At 35.4% G+C, this 21,399-nt stretch overlaps 4 protein-coding genes across 4 annotated transcripts; 1 reads left to right on the plus strand and 3 right to left on the minus strand.

Moving 5' to 3' along the window:
* Positions 1 to 10,697: 10,697 nt before the first annotated feature.
* Positions 10,698 to 11,517, minus strand: LOC142978284 (uncharacterized). Its single transcript, XM_076122659.1, has 2 exons — positions 11,396 to 11,517; positions 10,698 to 11,114 (listed from the first exon to the last, which is right to left on the minus strand). The coding sequence occupies exons 1-2, from the start codon at positions 11,411 to 11,413 to the stop codon at positions 10,821 to 10,823; spliced, it is 312 nt and encodes a 103-aa protein (XP_075978774.1). The 5' UTR covers positions 11,414 to 11,517; the 3' UTR covers positions 10,698 to 10,820.
* An 893-nt stretch (positions 11,518 to 12,410) lies between these two features.
* Positions 12,411 to 13,144, plus strand: LOC142978286 (uncharacterized). The gene is made up of 2 exons (XM_076122660.1): positions 12,411 to 12,531; positions 12,615 to 13,144. The coding sequence occupies exons 1-2, from the start codon at positions 12,514 to 12,516 to the stop codon at positions 13,032 to 13,034; spliced, it is 438 nt and encodes a 145-aa protein (XP_075978775.1). The 5' UTR covers positions 12,411 to 12,513; the 3' UTR covers positions 13,035 to 13,144.
* Positions 13,145 to 14,159: 1,015 nt separating this feature from the next.
* LOC142978282 (uncharacterized) lies at positions 14,160 to 14,989 on the minus strand. Its single transcript, XM_076122657.1, has 2 exons — positions 14,943 to 14,989; positions 14,160 to 14,864 (listed from the first exon to the last, which is right to left on the minus strand). Exons 1-2 carry the CDS (start codon positions 14,958 to 14,960, stop codon positions 14,238 to 14,240), a joined length of 645 nt encoding a protein of 214 aa, XP_075978772.1. The 5' UTR covers positions 14,961 to 14,989; the 3' UTR covers positions 14,160 to 14,237.
* A 3,228-nt stretch (positions 14,990 to 18,217) lies between these two features.
* LOC142978287 (uncharacterized) lies at positions 18,218 to 18,841 on the minus strand. The gene is made up of 2 exons (XM_076122661.1): positions 18,787 to 18,841; positions 18,218 to 18,677 (listed from the first exon to the last, which is right to left on the minus strand). Exons 1-2 carry the CDS (start codon positions 18,796 to 18,798, stop codon positions 18,282 to 18,284), a joined length of 408 nt encoding a protein of 135 aa, XP_075978776.1. The 5' UTR covers positions 18,799 to 18,841; the 3' UTR covers positions 18,218 to 18,281.
* Positions 18,842 to 21,399: the final 2,558 nt, after the last annotated feature.

Here is a 21,399-nt window from a genome sequence, read left to right on the forward strand (position 1 = left end):
TAAAATATTTACTGTCAAGGAGTTTAGTGCCGTGTGGTTTACTCCCAAAACTCTAATTCGAATACAATCGTATTAAATTTAAGCTAATGTAAAATCATTCTATCAATAACACTAGCTCATGATCATTCACTAGTTTAAAATGATAATATCAAATCTGTCTATCTAATTAGTCTCACTTAAAAACCAGCCTTTGATCGTGCGTTAGTTTGGAAATTAAAAGTACGATTACACATTAGCTCGAATCCAAGATGGAATACTAATTTGAGCTGTATTTAGGGTAAGCCAGCAGGTATTCAATAGTCTGGATATTTCTCATACCTATTTTATTATCTCATCTTCTTAGGTAAATAGATAAAAAGTATGGTTTCCTTTTAAACCTCGTAAATAGTAGATTTAAAAATAAAAGTGATTATTAGGTACATAATATTTCATACTAACGGTACTTTGAACACTTGGTAGTTCAGTTAGATGTATTTTTAATTCTAAACACACGTTATGTTCATACTCTAATAACAGAGGAAACTGTTTTGATACTTGAAGCTTTTATAAATTAAACACCTTACATTCGAATGTTTTTAATGATTGCCACTGTGTGCAGTTGGTTGTAGGTACATATAAGCTACTGCTGATCACTAGGTCCCAGATTCAATTCCCAGGTTGGACAAGGACTGATTGGACTATATTGGATTATTCTCATTTGTTTGGCTCAAGCGTTTGGTGCTAAGGACACGGCAATTAGTTCGCCTCATATAACTTACGACTAATCATGTTATAAGCAAAACGCGGGTGTATTTCATACATGTCATCTCTGCCTACACATTCGGGTATAACAGGTGTGATATTATGTGTTTTAAATGTATTTGAAGTTACTCGCCAAGTTACCGTTATTTGTGATAAGTTCAAAGTATAACAATTTGTCACAAGTATCACTTTTCTGAGAATCTTGAAGGTAGCTGTCACCCTGAGGGCAGGTTTATGGAGATACGGTTTAGAATGGAGAATTATTATCGAGAAAAAATAGAATATATTTGCTTGACATTGTATGACTTTCTCATCTCAATATATTTGACATTTCCATAGAAAAGTATTTTAAGCGACTGTTACTGGGTGCAGAATTTTACAGGTAGGAAACTTTAGGGCTTTCAATATTGGGCTTATAGTGAAAACCTATCTAACGACAAACTTATCTAATTAAGTATTTTTGAAGGGGTAACTTTAATTCATACCGTTTTTTTACCCTCTTTCTGCGTCCCACTGCTGAGCAAAACCCTCTCCCCTAAACGTCCAATCCCCTCGGTCGCTTGCTGCGTCTAGCCAACCAATTCAAACCTAGTACAGATAAAAACTACAGGTATTTTTTTCGCTATCGGAATTTAAAAAAATTCGGTAAATTTACACTCTGTATCATTGACTATCATAAGTGTCAGCATTTGACCTAAATTAATAAATGATTTGATTTTGGTTTTTGATTTTAAAATGTTGAATTATATCTCTATTAATTAATGAAGTATCAAAACTTTTCACGCGTAGTATAAACTTAGTTAATATAGGTTGACTAAAATTTATTTGTCCATACATGAAAATTGCCTAGCCGATGCTTGTCGCTAAGGAGGGCAGGGCACTCTCAATGACACTGTTCGAAGGTACGCCTGGTCGGTCAGCTGACTTGTTATCATGTTATATCACAAACACACGGCAACACTTAATTATCTCGAGCGGGTTAGATAGTGTCAATTACACGTTATGTTAACTGCTAATGTGTTTGAGGCGGATATAAGTGACTTAAGCTGTAGTTACTTGTTCAAATTGCTAGTTAAATTGAGAAAGGATTAATTGAATATTTTCCGCAAAGCCGGCTAGTATGTTTGGCGACTAGCTTGAATACTGTGGATAAAAAACATCAGCTATTTACAGAGTGAAGGATTATTCCAATGTTTTGACTTAATTTTTGGTCAGCATTAAATTTTTTTTAATCATCTGTATGTTATAAAGTCTCTTACTAGGCCGAAGTGTAGATACTGATAGTTCCTGATGTATATCGAAAGGGGAAAAGTTTAACGTAGAATCACTGATTTTGAGAAAAAAACTAGATCCGTAGCTCGATTTTTTATAGTTATCGACTACTATTGCTATTGAAAATTTTTCACAAAATTTTGTTTAGCGCCTCTACGGGGCTCCGTAAAGACTATTTTGGTAGTACATTTTAAATGTCAAATTTTTGATACTCGACAGTACCGTAGAGTAGATAATTGCACCACATGCTCTATTAATATCACATACTAAAAAGAACTAAATCATTGCTATCAAAGCTTCTAGCGTTATACTAAAGTATGCATGGCAAACACGATGACTTGTTTTATTTCCAAGGACATATTTTTTTCACCGTTTACTAGGAAATGGTAATATACAATAAAGAAAAACTATGACGTATACTCGTAAACCTTCCGGAATAAATTAGTTATTACAATTATTTAATTAGCACAACATAATACGTATTTACATACCTACTTAAATTATAGGAAGTCATAAACATCGCGAGTTCAGTGTAGTAAGGCCTACCAATTAACTAATAACAGTTTAGAACATTTATGATAATTTAACCGGCCTCAAATACTTTAAAATAAACAAGGAACTAAATAAAGTTTTTGTTTTAAATGTAATTATTATTATTGAAATTCGGTTTTAAACCACGTTTATTTAAAACTTTATTATTTTTTCGCCAATCATCAATCTTGTCGAACAACTGTTATTATGTTTAATTACATATTAAAGTTAATTTATGTTGTGTTTGTAGTCACGCTTTTAATTGAATGGAAGACTAAAATAGTGATACTTAACTGGCCCTTTATCGTAAAAAACGTGTATGGCGTAGACATTTGTGTAACTAACATAAATTGATATTTTCAAGCTATAGAAATGATAGTGCTAAATGTTTATTCAATACTTGATCTGTCGTATACAGAAGCGTTTAGAATGAAACCTCTAAGAAGATAAAATTATTCGGACACTTAAGAAATAATCCCGAATTATATTTATCTATACTAATATTATAAAGCTGAAGAGTTTGTTTGTTTGTTTGTTTGTACGGGTTAATCTCAGGAACTACTGGTCCGATTTGAAAAATTATTTCAGTGTTAGATAACCCACTTATCGAGGAAGGTTATAGGCTAGAATATATCATCACGCTACGACCAATAGGAGCAATAAAAAATGTTACAAAAACGGGGAAAATTTTGACCCATTCTATTTTATGTGACGCAAGCGAAGTTGCGCAGGTCAGCTAATAAAAGATAAAACCCTTCTTTGATCTCTAATACAATCATTATAGAAATTAATATATTAACTAATGCATGTTTCAAAGTAGCATAACATAATGTTGGCCTATTCTTTTTAATGAGATTTTTATTCATGTAAGCGGGGGCGTATGTTTGGGCGGTATCACGGAAATTACAGTTTTTTCAACCAAGGACACAATAATATATTTCGAAGTATTTGGAAGATAATAATCTTCTTCTACATTTTTATATTAATTTCAAATTAAATTACTAAAGAACAAATACTGATTACGCAAAAAGCACTCCATTCGTGTTTGTTGCGTAATTTAACGTTGTAAATTTAGGTAAATTTTGGTAGAAAACTCATTTTCTTGCGAGCACGGTTTTTCTCCGAGTCACGTGGCCGGTGGCGTGGATAACAATCGATTGAAACACGGCCTGAACACGAGACTGAAGAGATGCTGAGAAAATATTCCTATAATTGAAATAAATGTCACGGTTTTATATCGATATTAGATTCAAGCGCAGATCTGAAGATACATAATATATTATCTATAGGTTTTTCTATGACGAAAAATAACGCTTAGTAAGGAGGTTTATTTTGCTATCACATATTAGTTTTTCTAATGTAGAGCAATAATCCTAAGGTCCAAATTATAGGCACTCTTGTTTCGTGCATTTTTATATTTTTAATTAATTGAGATCTTATATTCTTTACATGAACTTAAATATGAATATTTAATGTAATAAGAGACTTTTTTGAATCTCGTACTTATTGACGTAATCCTTTGCTCTATTCTGTATTACGACAACTATGCAACGTGACTTAAAAGTGATAGTAAAGCAGATCCTAGTAAAAATTCACCTGAGATACGAAGTACTAGTTTACAGTTTGTAGATTAGTATTAATAAGTGTCAGGTAATCTATCCGACACATAATGTGATAGCGAATGTAAGAAAAACCACAGTCTAAGTACTTTTTTAATGGTCGTTAAACGGGCCACAAACGTATTATATTTAGTCACATTGCATACAAACTCAAATACAAACAAAAAAATTGGTCAGATTTCCTTGCTTCTTAAAGACAGCTCTACTACTATCGACTACCGACAACCGACCTGTCATCGAGAAATTTTGTATGAAAATCTGATCAGCGCCTCTGACGGGTGTCGTAGGAAACATTTTGGCAGTACATTCTAAATGACAAAATTTCGATAGCTAGCCGGTTGTCGATAGTAGTAGAGAATCGAGGCACAGATATAAAACTTCAAACGTTTACAAAGTAAAAGATTAATAGTTTCATACGCATTCTGGTTCATTCTTTATATCTAGCTATTAAGTCCATAGCAGAATGGTGTCCCAGCCTTGTGTCTGTTATGACTTATTGAATCACTTAACACTCAACTGAGTGACATTCAATGATAATTATACGAACTAACTTGTTAGTCCAATTGTGGTTTAAAAAAAAATCAAAGGTAGTGTGTACTTTCTTTATGAAGATTAATTTATTTCTTTGTGTTGCATGTTGTTTAGATCATAAAGGGCTTTTATGTGTGAGTTCTATTAATACTTAGGCCCTTTTTGAAATATTTTATTAGAGTAATTAAGGCGGTTAGTATGCCTTTAGTTCATAAGAGTTATTTAACTTTGAGTAGGCGATTATTTATTTATCTCGTGGCATTAAAATAGTCTAGTTAATTATAAAAACTCCCTTTGCACGATTCTTAATTAAAAATGTTACCACGCACTTGTCTCGAGAAATATTGAGAATCAAAATTATTTTTAGCTCTATTTCCCTTTGTGTACATTCATCTAATTTTAGTTTATAAATAAATACTAAGAATATGATATAAAGGTAACAGCAAGGACGTTTATAAAAAGTACTAGTAGGAGTAAAATTATGAAAATATTACGTTCACCTACTCGTTAGGTTAATTCGATGTGCGCAGTATACTAAGTGCGTGTTTTGAATATCATAACTAATATAACAAAGCTCTTATGAAAAACTGGGTTACGTCGTCAAATTTTGTGGAAACTAAAGAAATAATATGATTTTCTTTGCAAAGTTCAGTATTCAATCAGCTGTCAAAAAAGTGAGTTTAAATGTCGTATTTGTATAAAAAACGCAAAGGCCAAACTTTCAGATTTTCTGGTTTAAGATTAGTACCAATCCGATAGCATTGTTACTAAATGTGACAACTTTCATATCACTTCATCTACCAAATAGATATAGTAGTGTTTTTTAATTTTTTTTTAATACATCTCCCGTACTTAGGGTTGCTCTTGTGTCGCGAGGACTTTTACAAACATACAAACAATGGACACTAAGCACAACCAGACCCAAAACAATTATTTTTGGATCGCACACATAATTGTTTCACGTGGGAATCGAACCCACGACCGTGGTGCCTTAAAAACTGCGCCACAGAGATATATAGGTATAGACCCCAACAAGCTTTGAATCTATACTTAATAATATAATATATAATATAATATAATATAATAATATAATAAAGCTGAAGAGTTTGTTTGTTTGTTTGTTTGATTGTTTGTTTGTTTGAACGCGCTAATCTCAGGAACTACTGGTCCGATTTGAAAAAATCTTTCAGTGTTAGGTAGCCCATTTATCGAGGAAGGCTTATAGGCTATATAACATCACGCTCCGGTCATTAGGAGCGGAGTAACAACGAAAAATGTTACAAAAACGGGGAAAATTTTGACCCATTCTCTTAGGTGACGCAAGCGAAGTTGCGCGGGTCAGCTAGTAAATATTAAAAATAAATAATAATAACGACCTCATTAATCGCAAACGACTTATTTGTATTCGCGATCGGCCTTAATATTTTAATTAAGACAATTTTAAAACGTCTAGCTACCTTTAATTAGGTCTAGTTTATTAAGTAAACAAACATTCAACACCTACAATTTTTTCATAAAGCCTGTCAGGATTGCGTAATTTCTTTTTTATGAACACAGTACACAAATAAGAGGCTTAACGTTTATTTTAGGGATAAAAAACAATATCTATTGTTGTTTATTAATAGAGCCCAAGGATAGGCTTGACCCATATATATGTATGTAGAGACAGGTAAAGAAGTCAACAAGTACCTATAGACTAACAATTTTGTAGGGAGTCTCGTGCAAAAGGTTGGCGAAGATATATAAAACTCAGAAATGAAAAAACTGTGACCCGCAGGCTTAATAAAGTGCACGTTTGCCCAATGTACCTGGGACAAATATTTGTGTGATGAGCATGAGTATTCGTTCTAAGTTTGGCTGTAAATTTATCTGTATAAGTATGTATTTAGAAGTATGTTTATCAGTTATTTGGTTAACATAATACAAGCTCTGCTTAGTTTGAAATTGGATATGTGCGTGAGTTATCCACTGATATTAATATTTATTTATTTATCTGACACTGGCAAGTTTGATGTGGTTTTTTTATTTTGCAAATACACAGAATTTTTAAATTATTGTCAAGAAAAATCGAGCATGCCAAGGCTCTCTATCAAGTTGTCATTCTATATTTATACAACTCCAAGTAGGAAATTAGAATCACGGAAAAATATTATTGTCAATTTACTAGTGATTGTTTATGATTTGTTTCAGGACCTTGAGGTAATGACTAAAGTTGTGGATATAAGCAGAGACAAAGATTGTCCTTGAGAGGACAAAAACTCCTGTAATATACTTAGTGGAATTATTGGTACCGTGACTGATTTGTTGGTTTAGAGGTAAAAGGTTACTTATATTGTAATTTACACCTGACAAAATGGAAGCAGTTCAACCGTCTAATTCTTGGTAAATCCGCCTGTCTTCCACTTTAGATATTCTCTTAAAAGACGGAAACCACTATGTCTTAGAACATATTGCATACTCATGCTAACCTGCTGGATAGATTTGGATTTATGTATGAAAATTTTAATATTTCAATGAGTTCCTGTATGGTTTGAAAGTCTATTGAATGCAGTAAGTGGCACTTCTGTCAGTAAGACGCAATGTGAAGCTAATATTTTCGACGGAATCACATCTACTGGGATTTTTTATCAATCATCAAACAATATGACTGACTGACGGACAACACACAGCGGAAATTGTAAAGATTCTTTAGGAAATGTAGAAGAGCACTAAAAGAGGATTTTTGGAAATTTCTCACCGAAATGGGAGTAAATAAATGCGCGCAAGGCCGCGGGCAGAAAGCTAGCTTGTAATAAACATTTAACTTAACTTCAAATTCTAGTAAGTAATGTTTACGATTAAGTAGAGCGTTATTGAAGTATACCTAAATGCTGGTACTAACTGCACTTGTACGACAGTGCAGCACTGTAATAACAAGACTTAATAGGTAACATACAATATCTAACATACTCGTGATCTAGTCTACCTTGATATAAAAACAAAGTGTACGTAATAACTCTAGTTACTGTCGTATTTAGGTGTAGGAGCACAGGTATAAGACTGGCAACTATCAATAACTTTACTAAACAGTACTAGTATTTCGAATAAGTTCCGTATTAAGCTGTGATAGTTGTAAATTCAAATTCGTCGAGTAGTTACTTATAAACATATTTTTTCGGACTGGCCAGACATCGACATGTATACCTAGTTTTAGAGTCCCAAATAAAAAAAATGTTAACTATATTTACACTAACACCCCTAATAACATTTCTATAAATAAATACAAAGTAAAGATTTACCCTCTTATTCATAAAAATATATGAAGTTATGAAAGGATTATAAAGTCTTTTGTTTCTTTCACGCCTTAGCGAAATGAAAAAGAGAAAACATATTATAGCAGCTTTTTAACTAAAATATGTTGATAGTGTGTTTATGAATAAGAGAGTAATTATATAAAGGATCGATATTATATTTTTGTAATCGTTTTATTACAGAATCGGCATCAATACATCAAATACCTTGACTCCTATTCATATTTAGATCAATCACCAACAGTTTTTCATCTTTGAGGCTCTCAATAAATTCTCAGAACGAAGCCTTTCGCCTTTGAATGTCGACTAATTGGCCTAAATTTAAAATGTCTTTTATAATTTGATAAAATATTAATATTATGTATCGGCCGTATAAGAGCATAGCTAATAAAATATAAGTGTTGTATTAACATAGTGAGCGTGTTCAAGCTGTCTGCTACTGATAATAAGGACTGATAACAGTCTAGTTCTCTCGCAGGTGTGAATGGAACTGGGCAAGCGCCTACTCGTATTAAGTTTGCTTATATCATGTTTATAACTTATCGCTTGAAGAAAACTGTGGCAAGTATTTGTTTTAAAAAAGCTTACATTTATTTAAGACTCCGATGGATTGGCTGAAAAGTTTAGATTGGAAGAAACTTATTCCTTTTTGTGTATTTCGATATTCATCTATACTAATATTATAAAGCTGAAGAGTTTGTTTGTTTGTTTGTTTGAACGTGCTAATCTCAGGAACTACCGGTCTGATTTGAAAAATTCTTTCAGTGTTAGATAGCCCATTTATCGAGGAAGGTTATAGGCTATATATCATCACGCTACGACCAATAGGAGCAGAGTACCAGTAAAAAATGTTACAAAAACGGGGAAAATGTTGACTCATTCTCTCTTATGTGACGCAAGCGAAGTTGCGCGGGTCAGCTAGTATATTATAAGTGTATGAATAAAATATGTTCGAGATAATGAACATCATCAAAAATATAGCTTAATGGTTACGTTATGAAGCTTACATAACTATTTAAATGGTAAAAGTCTTAAGAAAAGAAACACAAAATAACATCTTAGTCCATGGAAGTTACTAACTGTTGGTTTAAAGAGTCCTCTCCTTTGATTTCTACATACATATATCACCTTAATTACGGTATATTCGGGCTAGTTATTTAAAAATAACGATAAATCTTTAATATTCTATGACTGAAGTAAGTATTTTATTTTCGATTAATTTAGTACGAGTAGATATGAGATATTTACCGTGTGTCTACTGTGTCTCGTATGTAATACCAATTACCCGTGACTTATTAGTGTATATAGACGTAGAATTCCAACAAATACTAGGTCTGGTTCGATAGTGAGGTATTTCATCTATGTCTAAGTCTGTTTATTATGTTCTGTGAAGTAATTAATTAAAAATCTTAAGATATCGTAAAAGTACTAACACACCTTAACCCCACTTATTTTGCAAACCTGGCAACTGCTGTAATATATAGATATTAACTTTAATTCGTAATGTAGAAAAGATTATTATAAGTGAGTCTCGACTATTGAGGTAGTTACACAATTTTCTATTGTCTATCTATATGTGTGGGACAATATGGGCTGATAATAATAATAATAATATCTATATGTGAGTTTTTAACCCCCGACGCAAAAAGAGGTGTGTTATAAGTTTGACGTGCCTGTCTGTCTGTCTGCGTGTCTGTCTGTGTGTCTGTCTGTGGCATCACAACTCCCGAATGAATTCAGTGATTTGAATTTAGATTTTTTTGCATTAACGTTGACTATAAACTAAATATTTTTATAAGTAGGTACTCCTCGATGACTCACGTTGTATACGAAGGGATCGAATGTTCATAATCACACTAGCACGAAGGTTACTTTTGCTTAGCAATACATGGTAAACGATCCCTAAAATCAAGTGTTCAAAGTGATTGACAAATCATTACAAAAGTCATCTTTCGGGCTGAATGACTACATTTTGAATAATCATCAGTTCTTATATGAATTGAGTCATACGAATTCTGATGCACTGCAAAATTTTCATTGTAAGATATTGCAAGCTTTTCAAACGTTCTTGCGAAACCGTAAAGTAAAAATAAATCCGTTCACAAATCGGCATTGTCTTCGTTTTTCCAAGAACCGACGTATAATTCAATATGGCACATTCTTTTCAACCTGTATCGCTTTTCTTTGAATTATTTCTAATACATTTTTGTATAACGACAGCCTTGAATGTCAATATGTGTTTGAAAGTTATACCTAAGTTGTAGTAGATATTCATAGGATTTCAATACAATCAGACCAGTTTGGACGTAAACTTATAAACAAGACATATCAAAGCTTAGCTTATTGTAGGAAAGAAGCCATAGAAGTGCCTATTTGCGTTACTTCGTACAAGCTTAATACTTTATCAAGGTCCATATCTACTACAGGCTTACCTAAAATATACGTATCAATACGTAACTTCGCGTCTATTCAATTAAGATTCCTGTCAAGTATAGTTACAATCAATCGCTACGCATTATTTGGTTAAGGACGCGTCAAAAATATTTAATGATGTTACGCCACGTGTTCCTTCTTGCCAATCGATCGAATCAATCGCCTTTCTACAATGTTTCAATCTTATCTTTTACAATGGAAAGTGTCTCTTTTCCTTCATTCTTTATATACTCGAATTGAGTACTAAGTAGCAAACTAAAGTTTCGCAACAAGGTCAAAATAAAATACGTTGTTCTTTACAATTACTGACTTGTATTATTTACATAACACATTTATAAAATATAAACTAGGAAGCAAGTACATTTCTGAGCAAGTCACTAGGCAATGATATCACCAAATTCGTTTATAGGTAGTAAGGGGCCGAGAGGTATCTGGCCGCAACGACGGGGGAAGCAGGGGCCACTAAGGGGGCGGCGGGAGCGGCGACGTAAGGGGCGGCGAAGGGAGCAGCGTAGGAAGCAGCAACTACAGGAGCGGGGGCTACGACAGGGGCGGCTACAGCATGGTTCACGGCATGTGCGGAGTATGAGCTGGCGTAAGGTGCGACGTAAGCCGCAGGAGCAACCGCTGGTGCAACCAGAGCGGCGGGAGCTACTACCCCAGCGTTGGCGGCGGCGACGGCCAAGGCGAAGACAATCTGGAATGACAAATTGGTTATAAATATGGGTAAGAAATTAAGGGTCCAAGAATCTCGATGTTCTACCAGTTCTACTTTTATAGACACATTGCTTAGTGAAGTAACAAAGCTTATATAGACTAATGCTGCCGCAATCCTATGATCTTGAACTGATTCCAAAAAGGCCTTGAGTACCACTTCCGTATAGGGATGTATTGGCAATGCTCTACAAATAATGACTCACTAAAAAAAAGGCCTGTATATTATCTTTGTAAACTATGAATAGAAATGTTGAAACTCACAACGAATTTGGCGATCATTTTGCTTGGGTTATGTGACTGCTCACAAGTGTATACACTGAAAAATCCGATGGACTGTGCGGTCTCCAGGGCATCATCACGTTTTATACTAACAGTTGAATTCGTTGAGCAATACAATGGACGAACAACGCATGCGTCGCTAAATAATGCGCAGGACATCGCGTTGGCTCGCGCTTGATTTTTGACCCAGACGCGTTGACAAACCGAGCATTCTAATTTGAACCCTGTGCACACCAATTTCACTGCACATTATGTAACAAAGGGAAAACTAGTTGACCATTGTGTACGCAGCGTAAGCAGAGTACAGATAAGTACACGTAAGGCGAAATCTAATATTAATCTACATTTTCAAAAGTGGGTCAGGGTGGGTTCTTAGAGAAATCTGAGTTTTATGAAATGCTGTTGGCGATCTTGGAACATGGTTCAGCACGTTAGATAAAGTAGAGTGATCCATATCTTGCTGTATTACATTATACAATGTCTTTATCGTAGTGTAGTTTGTTTTATTTACATTAATGGGAAGGTCGTTGTAATATGTTTTTGAATAAAAAAAAATCATAGAACTTTAGCCCTTTGGATATTTAATACCAAAATAGTCTCAGGCAATGCAGAAAGCTTTTAGTTTTAATATTCATAGTGCATATGTTAAGTCGATTGAATGTAAACGCTAGGCTTTATCGATTTGTTCAAAGGATAAGGAATGTGCAAAATTGCAATGCAAACGTTTATTATTCAGCATTCTAAGACAATAAATTTCAATCAGAAGTAGGTGCTCGAGCTGGGAACTAATACGTATTATCTTCACGAAACAAGACCTCCGTTCAACCTAAAAATTTAAAAATACAAGCATAGCAATGCAGCAGAACTGCACGACATCTAAGTAAAAAAGTTTCACAACCAAAAAATTTCCCAATGTGCTCCATTTCTCCACGCACGCCTTTGCGAATCCCAAATGACCGGCCGCAATACATCAAATGTTGATTTTGTCGCACGATATCTGAATCACAATTAACATGGTATAAAAAGCCGATACTCTTTCTCGGTAGTCACACAACACATCCTCTTTTCGTTAAGGAAGGTCCACTACCAAACCAAGCAAGATGTTCTCTTTCAAATCTGTAAGTATTCAACTCTCATGGTGTCAATTTTACTATAGTGTTTTTAAACTTGAAATTTCATCTAACAGTTTTTTTTCTTATAGATCGTGCTGATCGCTGCGGCTTTCACCATCGGAGCTGAATGTAGTGCGGTTGCGGTACAAGCAGCGGTCGCGGCGGCGCCCCTCGTGGCTCCAGCGGCAGTGGGTTACGCTCACGCCGTACCCCAGAACATCCCACCTTACGCAGCGCAGGTCAGCGTAGTCAACAGGGCTCTTAACCCTGTGGTTGCAGCTCCGTTTGCGGCAGCTCCACTCGCGGCTCCATTGGCTGCCCCCTATGCTGCTGCTGCATACGCTGCTGCTCCCTACGCTGCTCCTTACGCTGCTGCCCCCTACTTCGCTGGTGCTGCCCCCGTTCTCCCCGGCCCATATGCTGCCCCCTATGCTGCTCCCTACGCTTACGGTGCGGCTGCTCCTCTAGTCCGCGCCGCCCCCTACGGCCTCCCAGCGTACGTTCGATAGATTAGAAAAGAACACAAACTCGACTGACCTTCCTTTTGAAAAGGGCATGAATCAAAGACTAGTATATCATATTTTTTATACGTTTATATAAAATAAATATTATTCAAAATATACAATGATTTTATTTTTATTTCATTACGTCAAAGTATTCTGATCACAATGGACACGAAAAATATAATATTTTTGGCTTTATCAAGTCATGAAGAATTACTAACTCGATTTTAGAATGTAGTTAACCACGATAATAAATCAATTAAGTTAATCTTACTAATTAAATGTGTCCGAAACGGGTAACTGTGTAAAATATACAAAACAGTTTAAAATAATCAGACCTTATTCAGTCATATTGCAATCCATTTAAAGCTTTACAAATCTAAATAATCCAAAAGCGAGTTCACTACAGCGACTGTTTCAAATATTCATTGATTTCGAGTAAACATTCCAGATTATATACTTTTAAGGATATCCTTATCATATAGTAAAGTGTTAAATACATAAAAAAGGATTAATTATTTTTCTTAGAAACGACTTCGATCGAAGCAATTGTATTAAAGCTTTAACAAGTTGTTGTCAGTAGTTATTACCACTACAATGACAATTTGACATGTAAAATGATAATTATTATAGGTACTGTCTAAAAGGTTTGAACCCTAGTGACAGAGGAAGGTTCAGGGTGAGAGGTCTTTACCCAATAATGAACTTATGAACGTCTCGGTCGACCGACAATTCGATAATAGATGTTATATACTAGGTATCTCGGCTATGAATAAGATTGTGACCCTTAGAATAAACCTACCTTCATCAAATCCAGTCACTAGCTTCACACACTTAATGTGATTGAGGTCTTGTAATCTTTGTGAACTCATATGACCCTTTTAGGTAGGGTAATGAACCTAGAAGTCTTATTGTTATCTTAACTTGTAGTCATACTAAAATGGTAGCATGTCTTGTATGCAAAACAAACATCAAATACTTTTTAACCCCTCAGATAGAATATCACAGTTCCCAAATGCTTTCTTTCACTAAGCTAACTGTATGTAAGCATAAAAAGTTTTCTTTAAATTAGACAAACAAATAAAACCATAAATATAATTTATAATTTATTTACAAAATTTGGTATCAAAAGGTAACATCTACATTGACTAAACAACAATCACACTATTAACAATAACATTAACAATATTAACATTATCTAGACTAGAATCATTTCCACGCAAACTGCTTGAAGACGGGCGCAGGCGCCACCGGAACGGGGGCGTAGGGGGATATACCAAAAGGTACCCTAGCGACTGCTACAGGTCCTGGAGCAACTGCTGGTGCGAAGACAGGAGCTGGCACGGGAGCAGCCACTGGCCTCACAATCGGAGAGAAAGGTACTGAGGGTAATGCAGGCACAGCGCGGGCGAATACGGGAGCGGGCGCTACTGGAGCTATCCTGGGGTAGAAGGGAGCCGGTGGCGCGAATACTGGAGCCGGAGCGGGGAACACAGGAGCAGGCGCTGGGAAGACAGGCGCAGGCGCGGGGAACACTGGTGCCGGCGCGGGGAATACCGGCGCTGGTGCCGGGAAAACTGGCGCGGGAGCAGGGAACACGGGAGCTGGTGCTGGGAACACAGGAGCTGGTGCTGGCAAAACTGGAGCCGGAGCAGGGAAAACTGGAGCAGGCGCTGGTGCAAATGCCACGGGAGCCGCTACTGCGTGTATAGACCTCACTCCATTAGGGAAATTGTAGAACGGTGCATATCTAACTACAGGTCCTGCTCTCACTGCTGGAACAATGTGGCCAACACTAGCACTACAGCTAGCTATGATGGCGGCGACAGAAATGACCTGGAAGTAAAAGTTTATTTAAAGAAAGTACTAAATTTGGAATTTATTACTTCAAAATACAATGTTTTCAATACTTACTAATCTTATGAAAGACATTGTGTATTAATAAAACAACTACCGTTGAGTGTCAACGATGAAATGTGTCGATGAATGTGTTACATGTCGTTATATAGTTCATACTGTTGCAAGCATTACGTCTATGTTAGTAGTAGCCGTTTTCACTTTCCTTGCAGGACCCGCGCATGAACAATTAGGTGTCAACATGGACACCATCGGTTACCGAATATGTCGGTCTACTCACCGTTCATGGGTTTGTTATATAACTCGGACAATAAGGCGCACACCTAAGTGCCAATACCGACCAAAATTTGCGCATCATTTGATTGCCAGTGTCCATGACGATGATGTATTAAGGGATTTATAGCTACATTAATTGTAATCAAGCTTACCTAATTTACGTGTTAATTAATGAATATGAATTATACAATTTTACTAGAAACGAGTACTCATATTTTTTTTCTTTTTGCATCTATCAGAGCAAAAAATAATAAAGAAATAAGCAGAATTCAGAAAAAAAAAATATCTTCTAATATTTAAATAAACAACACAATTGCTAAAATTTCATAGAGTCAGACCAAATTAAAGAAGAGTCTTATCTTTTTTTATATTTCAAGCCCCTTAATTCTCTTTCTGACTTTTTGTCGTGTCACCTAAATCCATGTTTGGTGCAATATTTTATATCAAAATGTGATGATGATGATGTGGGCACTAAGGCTGCGCGGCTAAAATGGGATTGGGCAGGACACATCATCAGGATGCATCCAGATAGGTGGGCAAGAATCGTGACCGAATGGACGCCTGAGGGCCGACGACGTCGAGGTAGGCCACGAAAACATAGTTTAGTAAACTAGTTATATGTTCCACATCATTATTAAAGTCAGTTTGAGTAAAATATTGGTGTACCTCTAAGCTAAATGGGCACATATTTTACATTTATTCGATACAAAACAGCGGCCAGCTAGTCAATAGACATAGTTGCAGTCATATATTAATTGTAAGTCCTTATTACCCGAATGCAGTATAGATGGAATGCAAACAGACTAAATAATAATACTTTTACGTCGAAATTTGTTTAAGTTTATGAAGCTTATTTCCTTAGATTTCATATTATTAAAATTTACCTATAGTAAAAACTGCCGATTAGTCACTACATATTATAGTTTACATTGTGTAGTACTTATCATTTCGACTTTTTTGCGATTCAAACAGCTAAATGTCAGGGAAATGAATTTGTTGGACTCCTAAATCAGGTATCCAATTTGCCAAATTTGTCCAAATAACTTTATTCAACATCATCCAAACAAATTCGTCTCAAATCATACACTATTACTAAATTCGTTTCTCAAAGAAGCACATAATGTTTTGCTTATTGTTTTGTTTACGCTACATCTATTGAGATTTTTAACTTTGCGAAAAGTCTTACCTACTCGTCTACATTTTTACATTCAAAAGCAGTAAAATTTTGTATAATAACGTAATATCCTAACTCCAATTCCACGTATATTGTGTAATCACGTATTTACAATACTTTTTATTGCTTATCAACGGTTACCCAATTCGGGGAACAACGTGAGCCACGAACACCAATTATGTAAATATCAATCGCAGAATTAGTTCACGGATGAGGGACGCCCTCGATATTATGCGAAGTGAACAAAATAACCATGTATGAATCGAATTGTAATTACTTGTGCGCGTCACCACCCCTAGCGATTTGTATTCAAGCCACGGGAGCACCAACGATACGAAGAAACAGCGCTCCGATCGAATACACCTCAAATTGCTTATTTCTCTTTTTAAAGCAACAAGTCGTCAGTAAATTTCTAAGAAAGTTCACAATTATTTTTACTTTTAACAATAAAATAAGTATTTCCACCGGTAAGGAGCACCTAACAATACTATTGTTTCATATTTCTTAGAATTACTGGCTACATTGATGACGCAAATACGAGTCCGGTTTCATCTGAGTAAGTTGGAACGGACTTTAAAAATTTAATTGCTGCAATTTTTCTGGTTTCAGTATCTTTTTTAATGTAAACAATATCTGCAACAGAATACATGTAGTGTTAAGTATACGACATTTGGCTTATCTCTTTTTTATAAGATTGCTTTTAAATCAGTATTACTTTTTTAATGTTTATCGTAGGTCACACCTACGATCGCTTGTGGGCTGATTAATATCCATCTAGGATCTCATAGACTAAGTCAAACCCACGCAAAACGTTATTGAAAAGACACTAAAAAGTTTGCATTTTGCGTGATACTGAGGATGTTATAGCTTCAAGTTATAGCAAACTTCAAGACTTGTTTTTAATTTTAAAAGTGGGTCACTGTAAATTATGTTTTTAGGAGTTCTCCATAATGTATTCTTAGGCACGCAGTATCTGACCTAAATGCAAGCTATTCTTTTACCACTAAGCAGTTTGAAGTTGTTATTACAATAAGCCGTAAAAACCTACTTACCTTCAGATCCTACAAGCAATTTTCGGGCGATCAGATGTTTACAATTCAAGTTACGATAAGCAATATATTCTTGCTTACTTTTAAGGTCTTCTGGATTAAGAAAACTAGCACACTCTGCACTTTTTGTATGCCTTTTGACACAATGAAAGTCAATAACGTCTTTTAACTTTATTCCACCTTTTTGTTTTGTTATTAACAATTCCAACTGAATTACAATACGTTGCACATAAAGAAAATTCTTAAACAGACGGAATAACGATCGAATTTAAAACTTTCTTAGTCTGTATGTATAGCCGACATACTAAAATAAGACACTTGAGAGTATTTGGCTGGGAAGTTGGCATTTATAGCTAAATTTTGTTTCCTTTTCAATGATCACACAAAGGAAAGCGTCTTACTAAGACGTAGTTGTACTTATACAAATTAAACATATTTTTATTTCGCATTTATGTTTTCAACGAACTCGGAACATTTACTTATTAAGTATATTTTTCTTATTGATTGAGCTAAGATGTGTTTATCAAAACATTATTGCTCATGTACAGAAATAGGCCAGCCTAATTTCCCTCTTTGTGATACGGCTTCTTTATGTAACCAAAACGTTTTGTTCATAACCGAATTACTTTTGCCAAGGACTATGGGCAAACTTCCTTGAAACTTACCACACGGCTACGATCACGCACAATAACATGCGCTACTAGCTTCTTGTATGGGTTTCTGCTGATAATTGTGAAAGATCACAGGCGTTTGTCACTAGATGAAGTATTATTTACAAAACTATTTCAAAGGTCTAAATCGCTTGGATGTAAAATAAAAAACAGTGATACATAACAAATATTATTATATATTTCGCAGTATAAAAAATGTCTAAAGATCTAAGGAATCAGTCGAAATTTACTTGAAGGCGACAAGGGGGGCAGAGGGGGCGAAGTAAGGAGACGCTACGTAAGGGGACGCTACGTAAGGAGATGCAGCGACGTAAGGAGATGCGACGTAGGGCGCTGCGTAGCGGGCGTAAGCAGGCACGACGGGAGCGGGAGCAGCTACCAGAGGAGCTGCGGCAGGAGTGACAATTCTTGCTGCAGGTGCGACGTAGGGAGCGGGCGCAACGATGGGAGCAGCGGCGGCAACCAGTCCATTGTAGTTCCTTGCTACATATTGGGAGCTGGAGGCAGTCACGAAGGGCGCTGGCGCTGCGACCAGAGGCGCAGCCGCCGCAACAAGAGGAGCGGGGGCGACAACAGCGCTTGGCTTAGCGCAGGCCAGGGCCAGGGTAGCAAGGAAGAAGACCTGGAATCACAATTAAGAATATTAGTTGTAATAATTAAAAGGCAATAAGATTAACTATTAAATCACTAATTAAACAATTGTTTGTCGTGTATAAAATGAAGACACTTACGATCTTGTACATTTTTGTTTGGTTTGTTGTTTGTCTGTTGAACAGAAGAAGTGGTTGTGATGTTTGAAGTTTGGTGACATTACCTTTTATACGGTAGCGAGGTAAGATTCACCTTGTGTTTCGTTTCGTCACTGTATTGCGATGCTTCGTTAGACTCTGGGCACGCAACGGGGACGCGTATCATTACGACAGTAAAGCTGGACAGACTGATAACTTTATTTGACCAACGCACCAGTTTGGGCTGTAATCAACATTTTTATCTGATTTTGGAGATTTGTTTATTGCTGGTAACTTGTTCAGAATAAATGTAGACAATACTGTTTTACGATTTAATTAATTTACTTTCGTACTCTCCTTGAAATTTATTAGGAGCTAGGTCAGTTGCTAACAAAATATGCTATATAAGTATTAACTATAGTCGTCAGTAATGTTCAAAGCTTTTTGAAATTAGGTTCGTATTCGTGAAAACTTGGAAATATGAATTGTAATAAAAATATGTTTCGTAATAAAAATAATGCAAGCAAATTAGCTACGTTATTGACAGCTCCATTTCACGTTATTATTTCGTTATTCATTTCAATTATTTATACATTACGAGTAGATTGTCACTAAGCCGCATACAGAACACGTCTTCATTCAAATCCAATGCGTCATATACTTACTTGTATGATTCATTCACTTAGCTCGAAAGACTGTGTGCTTTCTTAAATCGGTGCAGTAGGTAATATTGATGTCACTCAAAAGCATCTGAAGTGGTCGCCATGGCCGAAATCAATCGGAGAGATTGTAATTATCATTATTATTTTTATTACTGTGCTACTATAATTCTTGTTTTTTCTGTAGTTTGATAAGTTAGTCTGGAGTATGATTAATAATTCTGGGCATGTCCACCGTCAGCTGCATAAGCGTTAATGTCATTGAAGTTCTTAATTCAGAATTTAGTATATTTTCACCAGTCGCGTCTTTTGCATAGAAGGTTCTCCACTTAGTTGTTGGTCTTTATCACTATTGTATACAAAATAAGTTATATACGGATCATGTATTTTTAGACGAGCATACAGCGAGCGTATCGCATTAATCCTCTTCTCCGTACAAAATTAGATCAAGGATCACAAAAGTTTAAAGAAGCGTACATTATAAATAAGAAACAAGCAAGTCGACGAGTTTTAAAAGTTTTCGGTAATCTAAAGTAAGAAGCATTTCTATTTTTAGTTCACCTTGTTAAGACATAAAAATTATACTTGACAAGATTTTCTGCATTTTCCTTCCCTTGCATTTATAGTCGAATTTGAAATGCAAAGCATTTTCTTGAAAATGATATTCATAGACATCTAAAAGTACTGTAGAAAACGGTCTTGCGTGCAGAAGCGTGTCACTTCTAGAAATAATTTCCCGGGAATTATATTCTTTTAAGAAAATTCCTTTTAGAAGTTGTAAAATAATTGTAAGATTTAGCTCTCTCAAGCTTGTAGCCTCACTAACGTGATTGTTCCTGTTGCTTCCGATTCTCGCAAAGAATCTTAGCTACTAGGAACTCGCGTAATCTACTTCAGAACTAAAATCCATAGCTCTATATCCAGGATTGTTAGCGGATAAGATTAAACATTTCTTTTTTTCTTTTTTGTTTCAACTCCCGCACTAAGATTTGCTCTTGTGTCGCGGGGACTTTTACAAACATACAAACAACGAGCACAAAGCACAATCAGACCCAAAACAATTATTTGTGGATCGCACAAATAATTGCTCCGTGTGGGAATCGAACCCACGACCTCCCGACGCAGTAGTGTTGTCGTGGTGACCTAAACCACTGCGCCACGGAGGCAGTCGAAATTTACGATACTAAGGCCCGATACGACATTTAATTTGAGGTAAAATATTTCTAATACTGTCTGTTTCTGTGTATTTGTAAATAAATCTGTTTTGAGCGTTACTAATGCATGCTAGCGCGAAGTATACTCACACTCATTGAATACGTAACCACTGCTTACCTTCGACTATTCTAATATGCCTTATACCCTCTTCTGGGAATCCCTTTGACATTATTATACCCATCTTAAGTGGTAGTTAAATCACTTTTCAAGGTAAATATTTTAATTTCGGTGATTTAATTTGGAACGAAGAATTGAAATGATTTTGCGAGAAAAACCTGAAACTAGGAATGAGGAAAAAAGGACTTGGAAACAACGGCATTATTTTTGTACATCAGAAAGTATTCGAATCAACTCATTGAATTAGTTTTACTCACTACTTTCTGTTATATCCTACGGTTTATTTTTTTATTTTGAGTACATCATACATTTTTATATTCAGAATGTATGCGTGGATATGGATATACTTACATATTATTGAGAAGGTTTACAATAGAACAAAAATAAAGTTACTTTAGCTTCGTACACAGATTTTGTCCATGATTTTAGTCTTTGTTCACTTCTAAAAGATAAAAGCTATTAACATTTATAAATTATCTTGCAGCTGCATTCTAAGAACAATTTATATTTGCATTAAGGTTGACATAAGGTTGACGTAGTCAGGTTTAGTTGAAGCATAAATAAAATCCTTGGTAGGGAATGTCAAAAAAAGATAAGGTTATTCCGATTTATATTATCACGACCT

The sequence above is a fragment of the Anticarsia gemmatalis genome, chromosome 14 (genome assembly GCF_050436995.1).
Source record: "Anticarsia gemmatalis isolate Benzon Research Colony breed Stoneville strain chromosome 14, ilAntGemm2 primary, whole genome shotgun sequence".
NCBI classification, from domain to species: Eukaryota; Metazoa; Arthropoda; class Insecta; order Lepidoptera; family Erebidae; genus Anticarsia; species Anticarsia gemmatalis.